Source organism: Cotesia glomerata, linkage group LG1 (genome assembly GCF_020080835.1).
Source record: "Cotesia glomerata isolate CgM1 linkage group LG1, MPM_Cglom_v2.3, whole genome shotgun sequence".
Classification (NCBI taxonomy): domain Eukaryota; kingdom Metazoa; phylum Arthropoda; class Insecta; order Hymenoptera; family Braconidae; genus Cotesia; species Cotesia glomerata.
In genome coordinates this window covers 36,763,086-36,775,198 of record NC_058158.1, presented here as the reverse complement: position 1 = coordinate 36,775,198, position 12,113 = coordinate 36,763,086, and the positions used below count along the sequence as shown (strand labels likewise).

Here is a 12,113-nt window from a genome sequence, read left to right as displayed (position 1 = left end):
ATAAGGTAAAAGCCCCAATAGATGGTCACGTACCAGTATATTCACAAATATAGGTATACAAATACATGGAGTGATCATATACTGGTACATGATCATCTACTGGGGCTTTTATCTTATAAAGAATTAAGGATCGATTCATTTTATTAAAGAATGTTACATATTTTTATTCGGATAAAGATTATACAATAATTACATCATAAACTGTGATCATACATTTAACAAATTAAATTATACAGATAAAGTTTCATAAAAAAAATTCAAAGAAATAGTTAAATTATTTACGTATGATCGACTAAATATCAAATTTTTTCTTGATTTAATTTCTTAAGTATATTAATATTTATTAAATGGAATTAATATTTCTCATTCTAATAATTTCTTATCAAATAAGAATTCACCAAGTGAACCATGAGTGTCCATCATTTTATCGAGGGTTGAAATTTTTCCAGCGAGCTCGCGCTGTCCTCTGTATTGCTCTTCTAAGAAGTCACCAGTTAGCCAATCAACAAGCTGTGATACAAAAAATAAAAATTAAGTTAATATAAGATTATAAATTATTAAAAGTTTATCTAATAAAAAAATTAGTGATAAACTATAACATGATCTTACATGATAATCGTTAAAGTTGACATCAGCTGGTGCTTCGCATTTTTCAATTATTTTTCTGATGCTACGAGTGACACGTGTTTCCAAGCTAAGTGCTTCAGTAAGAGCCTTTACTCCACTGCTCCATTCCCCGGCAATTGGTTTCTATTGATCAAAGGCACGAAAAAATTTAATTAAATTATTAATATGTATAATGGTTTACTTCAATAATAAGGACAATTGAATAATGGACTAACAAATAAGCACATTATTACTCAATTCAATGGCAATAATTATCTATTAATAAGGATATATAAAAATATACTGTGATTATTACTAAGAATTGACAATAAAAATAATTCACGCTAAAATTATTATGACTACTTACCAACGGGAACTTGAGTAATTTACTGACGTCACTGGTAAGCTGTCCACGCATCAACAAGTACTCGATTATTTTGATAGCGTGCTCACGTTCTTCGCTTGCGCTGTCGAAAAACAATTTTGCGAAGCCAGGACGATTGACTGAATCTTGAGAGAAATGGGCACCCTGTAAAAAAAAAAAAAAAAAAAAAAAAGAAATGTATACATTTACATGTTTATAGGCTGATCAAATAACCGGTTATTGAATAATCGAATTCTGGTTAAAATTTATAAATTTCTAATGAATTATCATTCGTAGCATAGATATACAACTTGGGTTAAATTATCGCCAATTAGGACTTAATTATCATATGAATAAGAATAAAAAATAATACCATCGCTAAGTAAGTCATGGAAGCCTCAATTTCTGTTTTTACTTGAGCTTCAAGCATCTTGGTACATGGATCAACCATATCACGCCATTCAAAAGGAAATTCCCCTGGTCTTAACGTACCTAGACATTAATAATATCATTATTTAACTATTATTCATTTATCAATGAAAAATTATGATTATATTACAAATAGCCAAGGGCTATTCGGCGTAAAGTCTACTATTAATACAATTGACTTAAGCATGAGTAATAAAAAAGTACAAAAGATTTTATGCTTTTATTTGAAATACATATTATCATTTAGATAATACTCTTTAACACAAAGTAGAATATTTTGTTTATTGTTTGTTATAATTGTGTAAATAATGATTAACAAATAATGACGATTTTGATAAGCTTTCGACCTTTGGAGTATTATATCGTTAGACGTTAACGCCCACTCGTAAAAAATTGTATCATTTTGATTCATTTATAGATAATCAAACAGGCCATTATGATTAATGAAAATATTTAAAACAAAAAAATAAAAAATAAATGTTATTTATGTAATTGAGATATCCATTCTGAATTCAAACCCAGACTTTGTAAAAGTATCAATTATAAATTCACTGATAAATCAGTAATCATGTTAATCAATTAATTAAAATTTATGATTTTCAATAATTAAATATTCTGTTTATCAAGTACAAATATTATCAATTCTCTACAGTATCAATTTAATTAGTAAAGAAATAATTTTTTTATCGATATAGTACTTGAAGTTTTAATATCGTCCTTTGTTATTGTATTTTTATTATTCATACAAGTATTTACTCAACTTGGTAAATATTTTTAAACTTGAAGTCAATTGCAATAAATGCAACAATTAAATTAATATCGTAGTTTCATATCGCAGCATTGTTATCAATTTGAGGAAGACAATTTATTTTTATAAATTATTCTCTGTAAATACTCATGATTATTTATCACTATTGAAAATTATCTGCTGCAATGGAAAAAAATAAAAAAATAAATTAATAAAACAAAGAATGTTGATTATCATCACACTGTACATGCATCACTGGCAGCCTAAATTCATTGGGATCAATTGCGAAATATTAACATAAATAAATAAAATGAAATAAATTAAAAAGTTGTAAATAAATTTCTTATAAAACAAAATAGCAGGAGCATGAGTCATCATTCTGGAGTTTAAGCTATAATTGAAAAAGAAAGGAATGAAAATAAATAAGACGTTAATCTTGTTGACAATGACGACGATAATTTTGAAAACAAAAATAATAAAAAATTACTCACATTTTAATCCATCTCCCAAAGATGCATTTATGCAACTTAGTGCAACAATTAAGGCACACAGCACCTTCATGATGACAATTAAAATAGCTCAAACGTTGTACAAAGTTAGTCGTAATAAAAGTTGGTGGTTTAGAAGCAAGTAGTAGAATGGCGATTAAAATCTCCAAAGGTATTTTTCTGGTTTTTTTCTAGCGTCTCCTCTCTCCTCTGGTGTCGAAGCAACCTTTATACACACTGGTATAGAAGGCTCTTCGTTAATAATTTTCAACCAACAAATATCAAAGAGCTGAGCAAAATGAGCTGGCCATTGGCCACTTGAATAAACAAAGCACGGTGATTACGTATTATCTCCAAGTCACAACGGCTAACGCGGTAATGTCTCAACTCTGAAACTCAGTATACAAGACAGGATTTTCAATATACTTATATATCTATATTTATTGCAGATACTATAGTCAAATAACATTCGCGCGTGCGCCCATCAACTATCGAACTGGTGAAGCAAGTGAAGTAGGTTCTCGAAGCTCTAAGGCACTGCCGAGGAAGGACAGAGAAAATTCAGTCGTAATTCGTCAGCAAAACCGTCTCAATCTAATAATTTACCAGCTATTTATATTATCAGGTTTATCTCCATCAATTGTAAGTATCTGTCATTATCATTATAATTTTATTTCATTATTCATAGTATTGATACATCGACATCACCCAATTGTTTATGCCAATACTCAACTCTGCTTTTCTATTTTGCATCATGATCTTTTGTTCGTAAGCTAAATAGATAGCTAAGTTTTTTTTTCCTCGATGAATCATTTATAGATATACATACTTTTTTATTGTCTTTATATATATATATATATATATATTAAATTAAAACAATAAACTAATTTCTTTATTTACTCTTTTAGAAACCATGATCAAGTTTGGAGTATTACTGGGACTGCTTTTAATAGGCGTTTGTTCTGGTGAATTTTGTTTCAATGATGTTGAAGCCGCTTGTAGTCCTCGTCCACTCTCTGGCGGTAATTTTATTTATATATTTATTTATTTATTTACTCATAAAAAAATTGTTTTGTCAATTTATATTTGTCAGAAAATTTTTAAGTAGTTTGTTGTTATCTGGTGTCATATTTATGAAGACTATCATATACTAATATGGGGGCGTCCATTAATTACGTGAGGTGTTCTAGGGGGGGAGTGGATCATGCTAAATCTTACCAAATCTCACTTAGGGGGAAGGGGGGGGGGATCTTAACAAATATCACGTAATTTTTTCTCTAGCAGAAAACAGTGTAAAATTGCGTGAAAAAGTATTTCTATAATAAAATATGGCCAAATTTGATACAATAGTGTTTGTCGTATTCGTCTGAACCCTGCAAAGCAGCAAAGTAGCGCTCGATTGTTTAATTTGATTATTGATCGATAGGATTCACTAATTTTTTAGGTATAGATTTCTTTAGAAATCTATCGGTGGTTATAATTATCTTCAATTTAAACTATTGTTCGTCGACTTTTAATACTTTTTTCAATTTATTTCGTAGTTGAGAAAATTCAAAAAAAATCAATAATAAATTAAATTTTAGCTTTTATCATCAAATGACTTTTATATGTAAAAAATCCTATTTTTTAGGTAGATGTCTTTAAATATCTATTTGCTGTAGTCAGTCTCATATCGTTATTTGCAAAAATATAATAAAAAATAAATTTTAGGACATTACGGCCTTTTAATAACGTGTTTTTTTCAATATTCATACAAGAAATTTACCTATCCATGTCGGGTGTAGCCGAATGGCACTTTTTTTCTCAATGATCCAACCCGTTTACAGCCAAAACATAAATTTTGAATAATCTCGCGTGAGATTAGGGGAGGGGGGAGGGAGTTGAGGAAAATCTTACGAAATCTCATCAAGGGGGGAGGAGGGGGGTTAAAAATTCTCAAAAATTCCTCACGTAATTTATGGACGCCCCCTTATAGAATACACTGAAAGTAACAGACATTCAATATTTTATTATTTTGATAAAAATGCATTAAATATTTATCAAGTAAAAATTTAAATAAATTCACATGACTTTTTATAAGTCTTGTTAATACTTTTATGACTTTTAGTCGAGCATAAAATTTTACTGTAAACATTTTACAAGAAAATTTGGTTATTATTTACCAGTGGGTCAATCCCATTTTGGGCCATATCTAGGTGAAAAATGAACATTTTTTAATTTTTTTTATTCTGTTTGTTTTTACGGCGCATTTATGATAAAAAAATGTCGTCAAAGGAAAAAATAAAGATTTCGATAGCTTTTTTTCCTTTAAAAGTTGGAAAAAAATTGGCTTTCATGTTTTTGGATAAAATTTCTATTTTATCTTTTTTGATGTTTTTGATATATATTTTATTTGAAAAGTTCATAAAAAAACGAACAATTGAAATAAATAAAAATTGACCGATTTGATAAAAAAAAATTAACATGGCCCAGCATGGTTTGACCCCACTTGTAAATAATTACCGAAAATTTTTTGGTTGATTGTTATTTTCAGAATAATTAATAAATATATTCAATGACACATGACATTTATATATTTTTTATCAACAGATGGTACAATGCTAAATTGTAATGCGAAATATGGTGCAATTGACCAATTAATGGTTGACCTGCAAAGCTATGCCAATGCAAACATTGAAACGAGCTTTGAGTACTTACTCATGTCAACGCACTTTGGTAACTATGAAACAAACCGTGAAGGATTCAAAGGTCTTTACCGCAAAATGTCTGACAGAGCATGGGAAAATGCTATAGACATTATTAAATTCATCACCAAGCGCGGTGGAAAAATGGACTTTAATCAGCTTCCGAGATTCAAGCGAACTGTAAGAATAAGAAATATGTTTATTAACTGACAAAACATTTAAAATTTTTTATTCTTTTTTTTTTTTAAATCTCCAGGGCAAGGAGCAACGTGTCGTTGAGCTTTCTGAGATAAGCAGCTTGGCCAAAGCACTGGATACCGAGAAACAAATGGCTGATGAGGCTATCCGCGTTCACGGACAAGCTCAACACCATACCAAACTTGATTCTTCAGTGGCTCATTACATGGAAGAACAGTTCATGGAACCACAAGCTGAAACTGTAAGAACTCTAGCAGGACATACTAATGATTTGAAGCGTCTTCTCTTTGATCATGACGCTTCGTTATCAATATACATGTTCGATGAGTACTTGAAAAAAACTTTGTAATTTAATTATTACTATTTCTAAAAATTATCTTCAAAGTTATTTATGATATTTCATATAAAGAGAAGAAAATTTTATTGATTAATTAAAATAATTTATGTTACAACTACTCTTATCATAATCAATTTGTAATTAAAATTAAATTCCATCTATTCTTTATCGAATTATTTTTTTTTCTTGTAACAATTGTATAGATCAAATATATAAATATATATCCATTTTAAATCTGTAATTTGTTACAAATTAAGTTTATTTGATATTTTGATAAAAATAAAATACTTTAAATTAAAACTATATCGCGTAGATATTAATTAAGTATTGTACTATTTATTTATCAATACGTGGATTTTTGGCCTTGATATTTTGCACAGTAGATTTATAAAAAACCGATGTCATGATACCTAATTTTCACCCTATTAAAATAAATATATTTTTTAAATAGTTAAAATTAAAAAATTTTAAAACTTATGAATAAAACTAGAAATTAAATGTCATAAATTGGTTTGGTTTTTATCGATAGTTAAAATCTTTAAGAATTATCCATTGAATAATGGAATAGATAGTGAAATAGAGTAACAAGATAAAGAGGGAAATAAATCGTTATAAATTTAACACTCCAACGCTTTTAAATATTTTATTTATCTAATTTCTTATGTTATTATGATTATGGCATTTTATTTGAATAGAAAAAAAAAAAATTAAATGATAATAAAACTCCTACAGCAAAATGTATCTTAATTCTAACCACATCCTATATGTGTATATATTATGTATCGTAACTTCAATATGGCGGCTACCGTTGTCATTCACATTCCAGAGTTGGAAACGTTGGAAAGGTATCCTCCCCCTCTTTGCTCAACTCTCTGTACACACGACTGAATATTACGAAAAAAAATATATACAGTGATATAATTTATTGAGAATTTATTTATCTATCATTAAATGACCGACACATTAAATTAATTGGGCACTAATTATCATCCAAATAAAACGTAAAGTGATATTAGATATAAATTGTTAATTTATTATTATTGTTATTATTATTATTATTATTATTATTGTTGAGTACATATATACTTAAACACGTACATTATTTTTTATGTATTACTGTGTAGATAATTTTTTAACATAGAAGGTGAGTAATTTGACGTGTACAATTTAGAAGACAGCTGTCAAAATTACTGTTATTCAATTGCTGTGATAAAACTATATAATAATAAATTTTTTATATTTTTTTAAACTACTTAGACTGATTTCAATTGTTAAAAGTCGTAATTAAAGTGATAATTTATTAAAATTAACGTAACCTGCTATTGTTAATTAATAATATGTAAGAATATATGTGATTTTACATTTTGTACTTACGTTGTTTATTGAAAAATTAGAGATGCTGAGGATGATACTTATGTGATTATACTTTGTGTTTTTATTTCAGAATTCGATAAAATAAATAGCTTTACCTTATATGTTTATATTTATATGAAGATTTAGTAAGCTAATATGAGTCACAGGTGATGAGTATAAATTTAATTGAAAATTTATCGAATAAAATAAACTGGGACTTTGGCTGTAAAGCCATCATCATTCTATCAGCATTGGAATTGGATTTAAATTTTAAAAAAGTGAGTTCCGAAAATAACATTATATCTACCGACGAGCTGGCGCTTTTAGGAAAGCTGGAAGAGGCTAATAGGTAATAATTTATGATTTATAAATAGCTTGTAAATTCTCGAGAGTTTTAATAAGAGCATAAAATAAAAAATAAAGATTTATTTTAAAAATATTAATAATTTTAGGCTGATTGAATCAGATGTAAAGTCATGTAATTCATTACAAAGTAATCACAGCAGAAAAAGTTCGGAATCATTTGCAACCCCGGCGTCGGGTTCTAGCGGTGAAGATGAAACCGCAGCCCGGCGCCACACCCCGACTGACGGCGAGGTTGATGTGTGGAAGCGATGGGGTCACATAGTAGCCGACTGGGAAAATTATTGGAGAAAACACAAAGATGTTATCAAAGAATTGGTCAAGCAAGGAATACCTCATCACTTTCGGTAACACGAAAGCTGAGAGCTATTAAATTTCACTTATTACTGTATATGTATTTAAATTAATTACCTTAACTTGATAATAACATTTATTGCAGAGGTATCGTATGGCAGTTGTTGTGCGGAGCACACGATTCACCGGTTAAAAAACAATTCGCTGAATACATTAAATCAACATCAGCATGCGAGAGAATAATTAGAAGAGACATTGCACGAACATATCCGGAACACGAATTTTTTAAAGAAAAAGATGGGCTTGGGCAGGAGAGTTTATTTAATGTTATGAAGGCATACAGTCTTCACGATCGTGAAGTCGGGTATTGTCAAGGATCTGGTTTTATTGTTGGTTTGCTACTGATGCAAGTATGTATTTATCACATTCGTGTAAAAAAATAATTTTATTGCTTTTCGGGATGGTTTCTTAGCTCCTAATTTTATTTGCTCATAAGTGATATTCCAATACAAAGCTTTATGAAAGCAAAAATAATAATAACTCACAATATTAAAAAAAAAAAAAAAAGCTAATGTGAAAATTACAGTTTTTAAGTAATGATATATAATTTTTAAAGACACGAAAAAATAAAAATAAGAGAATATTTTAATCAGAAAAATTATAGTCTACAAATTTTGTATAAAGTATTTTTTTTTTGTGTTGAGAAATTTTACAAAGAAATGACTATTTATTTTTATTTCATTAAAAATTGTATATAATTAAAATTAAATAATTTATTACAGCAAATGCCTGAAGAAGAAGCTTTTGCTGTTTTAGTAGCTCTAATGCAGGAATACCGTTTAAGAGATATGTTTAAGCCGAGTATGGCCGAACTCGGTGTCTGCATGTATCAATTAGAACACTTAGTAGCAGATACGTATCCGGAATTATCAGCTCACTTTACAGCTCAAAGTTTTCATACATCAATGTATGCTTCTTCATGGTTTCTTACATTATTTACAACGGCATTAAGTCTGCCTCTAGCCTGTCGAATTTTTGATGTTTTTTTAATGGAAGGCATGGATATTATTTTTAAAGTCGCTCTGGCTATGTTGGATCTGGGAAAGGATGATTTACTCAGTTTAGATATGGAAGGCATGTTAAAGGTACGGGTTTATTCGCGTATCTTTTATTGAAATAAAATCAGTGGGGCATGTGGATAAATAAAATGTTTTTATTTCGAATTATTTATTGCAAGCTTTTATTTATCTAATTTTTTTTTTTTTTTTTTTTTTTTTTTTTTATTAGTTCTTTCAGAAAGAATTGCCGGGTAGAGCTGAAAACGATCCAGATGTACTGATGAATTTGGCGTATGGGATGAAAATAAATCCAAAGCGCATGAAAAAGTTAGAAAAAGACTACACGGTATTGAAAATGAAGGAACAAGAGGAAATGGTTGAACTGCGACGACTAAGAGCCGAAAATCGATTATTGAGACAGCGAACAGAGCTATTGGAGGCTGAGTCTGCTGAACTAGCAGATAAACTCGTTAGGGGTCAAGTATCGCGCGCTGAGGAGGAGGAAACGACTTTCGTTGTGCAGAGAGAACTAGCGGCTTTGCGACACACTCATCTTGAGACAAGCCATCAACTAGAGCAGGCTCACGAGGAATTGAGATCGCTATCGATGCTTTTGGAAGAAAATATGTCGTCTAAACAGTCGTCTATTGATGAAATGAGTTTAAAGGCCGAGGCATTGTCACAGAAAGAAGAAATGGTTGAGTGTTTGCAGCAGGAGTTGGTGCGTGTACGGCTGCATGAAGCTGAGAAAGACGCGACTATCAGGGATTTGAGAGCCAGGATACAGGAATTGGAGCAAGATAAAAAAACTTTACGTGAATCAACCCCGGATAATTCTGTCGCTCACTTGCAGGAGGAATTGATAGCTGTTAAACTGAGAGAAGCTGAAGCCAATTTGTCATTAAAGGTTTTTACTTTTAGAAAAATAATTATTTTAATTCTAAACTTGTATCATTAATTATTACATACATTGTTATTAATCTAGGATCTCCGGCAAAAAGTTGGAGAGTTAAGTACTGCCTGGCAACGACATTTACAAGAACACCGGTCGGCTCAATCAGCCCCAGCTGCTGACTCGACGCCGAAAAAATTGCTCTTTTGGGAGAACCGCGGACATGAAATACAAAAGTTGGAAGAAGATTTGATGTCATCGCGTTTACGTGAGATGGAAGTACTCACCGAAGTCAAAGAATTGAGGCTAAAAGTTATGGAGCTTGAGACTCAGGTCCAAGTTGCGACAAACCAACTTCGTCGTCAGGATGAGGGTGAAAAATTAATTCGCGAAGAACTTGAAATATCCTCGGCTAAACTAAAGGAATTGACTAGCAAGCTGCGTGAACAGATGCACAAATATTCCGACTTGGAGTCCAAGATGAAAGACGACACGATGATGGCTCGAATCAGAGATGCTGAACACGCTCAACATGTCGCTGAATTAACGCAAAAAATATCCCTACTCGAGTTGAAGGTGATGGAAGCTAATAAACGGATTAATATGAAAAATAATATAGTACAGAATTTATAGCGGTAATTTATTTTTTTTTTTAGAACGAAGAAATGTATGCAGAGGGTGAATTAAGAAGCAATCTAGATGACAGTGATCGAGTACGTGATTTGCAAGACAAAGTTGCTGAGCTAAAAGCAGAGGTAATAATTATATTTAAAAATAATATTCTATCGGTAATAAATAAAATAAACTATGAAAAAGTGGTTACTCGTTTATATTTGTTTATTAATATTTATTAAGCGTCGTGGCGTCAACTATACATCGCATTCGTTCGATAATACCCGGTGACAATATTTAAATTTTATTGTTGTTTTTATCTTTCTTTAAATTTATAGTTCCCCACGCCAATAACCAGTCCAGAGACAGAGCCTTGGCGGTGGCTCGAGTAAGTTCAAATCTATCGAGTACGTGTAATTTTGCCAATATATCAATTTTCAATGTTACTTATTAATTATAATTACTTTCAATTATAACTATAACAAATTTATTATTTTATTGGTAGCTAGACTAAAAATTATACCTTGAATATATATTTTGTAATTTTTTGCGTTTCTTATTTTATTTTTTTTTTGTTTTTCCGAGACTTTATTTGTATTTTGTGGAAATTATTTATTTTTATTAATTAGTTGTATTGGTTAATAAACCTGTACATTAGATAATTAGTTATTCAAGAATTTAGAGACTCTATTAGACCTTGTAGCATGTTAGATTTTTTTTTTTTAATTTATATAAGTAGCATTTGTGATTGATAGCTGATATATTGAACGAGCTAAGTAAGCATGTTGCTTTAATGTTTTTATCTTATTAATATATTTAATAATTTTAAAATGGTTTTATTATTTTTTATATTTTTAAATTTATTGGTAAAAATAGATTTAAAAGTAACGAGTGCGATGTATGTAATTTTTCCTGAGTAGAAGGTATTTTATTTTTAATTATTTAATTAGTCAATTTTATTGCTTAGTCTGTTTTATTGTCTAACGTCGAGGTTTTATGAATTATTAATAATAATAAAAATTTTATCGTTGAATCATAGATCATGAGATTGAAAAATAGCAAATACCAATGGACTGGGTCAACGGAACGAATTGGTCGGAATACTAGCATTGATACAGACAGTGAATTCGACGAACGGGATCTGCGAATTTGTCTTCAAGATCAACTCAATAATGTTACGATATCCGATTCATCGAGAAATTAAGATTAAAAAAAAATATATATATTCGAGATACATATTTAACATCAAAGTTTATGTAAAAGAATTAATTTTACTGCATACATACTTTAATGTTGTCATATAGTTGAATTGTCTAAAGCATTAAATCTTTATAGGATGCGTGTATGGCACACAATACAAAGTATTGTATCAACGGCACTTAGTGTTTTTTAGAATAACAAAAATTTTAAATTGACGAGATATGGACGAACAAAATTGGTAATTAATCCAAGTGATTGGGATACTTAAAAAATATCATGATAAATCTATTATTAAAACTATTTTATTTTATTCTTTGTTTTTGTCTTTTTTTAATTTTATTGTTTTAAATAACAATTATAGTATATTAGACATTTTGTTATACAATGTCAATTGCATTTAAATGAAATTTTTTATAAATACATACAAATAATATATAATATAAAGTATAAATTCAAATACATTCTATATTATATTTTAATAATTTTA

General features: G+C 29.4%; 3 protein-coding genes across 8 annotated transcripts; 2 read left to right on the top strand and 1 right to left on the bottom strand.

Annotated features, from left to right (window-relative positions):
* Positions 1 to 123: 123 nt before the first annotated feature.
* Positions 124 to 3,013, bottom strand: LOC123260330 (ferritin subunit). Its single transcript, XM_044721362.1, has 5 exons — positions 2,639 to 3,013; positions 1,344 to 1,462; positions 974 to 1,135; positions 610 to 750; positions 124 to 510 (listed from the first exon to the last, which is right to left on the bottom strand). Exons 1-5 carry the CDS (start codon positions 2,706 to 2,708, stop codon positions 364 to 366), a joined length of 639 nt encoding a protein of 212 aa, XP_044577297.1. The 5' UTR covers positions 2,709 to 3,013; the 3' UTR covers positions 124 to 363.
* A 115-nt stretch (positions 3,014 to 3,128) lies between these two features.
* On the top strand, positions 3,129 to 6,475 carry LOC123260319. Of its 2 annotated transcripts, none has more exons than XM_044721350.1 (4): positions 3,129 to 3,277; positions 3,544 to 3,654; positions 5,225 to 5,499; positions 5,576 to 6,475. In XM_044721350.1, exons 2-4 carry the CDS (start codon positions 3,549 to 3,551, stop codon positions 5,864 to 5,866), a joined length of 672 nt encoding a protein of 223 aa, XP_044577285.1. In that variant the 5' UTR covers positions 3,129 to 3,277; positions 3,544 to 3,548; the 3' UTR covers positions 5,867 to 6,475. The 2 variants fall into 2 exon arrangements, with proteins under 2 accessions (XP_044577285.1, XP_044577275.1); XM_044721340.1 differs by having other exon boundaries at positions 3,130 to 3,277; positions 3,544 to 3,657.
* A 168-nt stretch (positions 6,476 to 6,643) lies between these two features.
* Positions 6,644 to 11,936, top strand: LOC123260191 (ecotropic viral integration site 5 ortholog). 5 transcript variants are annotated; one of them, XM_044721216.1, is made up of 10 exons: positions 6,644 to 6,855; positions 7,299 to 7,556; positions 7,660 to 7,917; positions 8,010 to 8,274; positions 8,647 to 9,009; positions 9,152 to 9,829; positions 9,908 to 10,390; positions 10,471 to 10,569; positions 10,765 to 10,814; positions 11,466 to 11,524. In XM_044721216.1, exons 2-10 carry the CDS (start codon positions 7,378 to 7,380, stop codon positions 11,470 to 11,472), a joined length of 2,382 nt encoding a protein of 793 aa, XP_044577151.1. In that variant the 5' UTR covers positions 6,644 to 6,855; positions 7,299 to 7,377; the 3' UTR covers positions 11,473 to 11,524. The 5 variants fall into 5 exon arrangements, with proteins under 5 accessions (XP_044577151.1, XP_044577159.1, XP_044577126.1 ...); XM_044721224.1 differs by having other exon boundaries at positions 10,765 to 10,833; XM_044721191.1 differs by lacking the exon at positions 10,765 to 10,814 and having other exon boundaries at positions 6,645 to 6,855; positions 11,466 to 11,936.
* Positions 11,937 to 12,113: the final 177 nt, after the last annotated feature.

Bases quoted from the DNA above. Each gene is read 5' to 3' on its own strand.
- LOC123260319 (XM_044721340.1), top strand. From the start codon at position 3,549: ATGATCAAGTTTGGAGTATTACTGGGACTGCTTTTAATAGGCGTTTGT. The intron at 3,658-5,224 runs GTAATTTTATTT...TTTTATCAACAG, and splicing joins TCCTCGTCCACTCTCTGGCG to ATGGTACAATGCTAAATTGT. The intron at 5,500-5,575 runs GTAAGAATAAGA...TTAAATCTCCAG, and splicing joins TTCCGAGATTCAAGCGAACT to GGCAAGGAGCAACGTGTCGT.
- LOC123260330 (XM_044721362.1), bottom strand. From the start codon at position 2,708: ATGAAGGTGCTGTGTGCCTTAATTGTTGCACTAAGTTGCATAAATGCA. The intron at 1,136-1,343 runs GTATTATTTTTT...TTTTTTTTACAG, and splicing joins CCATGACTTACTTAGCGATG to GGTGCCCATTTCTCTCAAGA. The intron at 751-973 runs GTAAGTAGTCAT...TTTGATCAATAG, and splicing joins AATTACTCAAGTTCCCGTTG to AAACCAATTGCCGGGGAATG.
- LOC123260191 (XM_044721191.1), top strand. From the start codon at position 7,378: ATGAGTATAAATTTAATTGAAAATTTATCGAATAAAATAAACTGGGAC. The intron at 8,275-8,646 runs GTATGTATTTAT...AATTTATTACAG, and splicing joins TTGGTTTGCTACTGATGCAA to CAAATGCCTGAAGAAGAAGC. The intron at 9,830-9,907 runs GTTTTTACTTTT...TTATTAATCTAG, and splicing joins AAGCCAATTTGTCATTAAAG to GATCTCCGGCAAAAAGTTGG.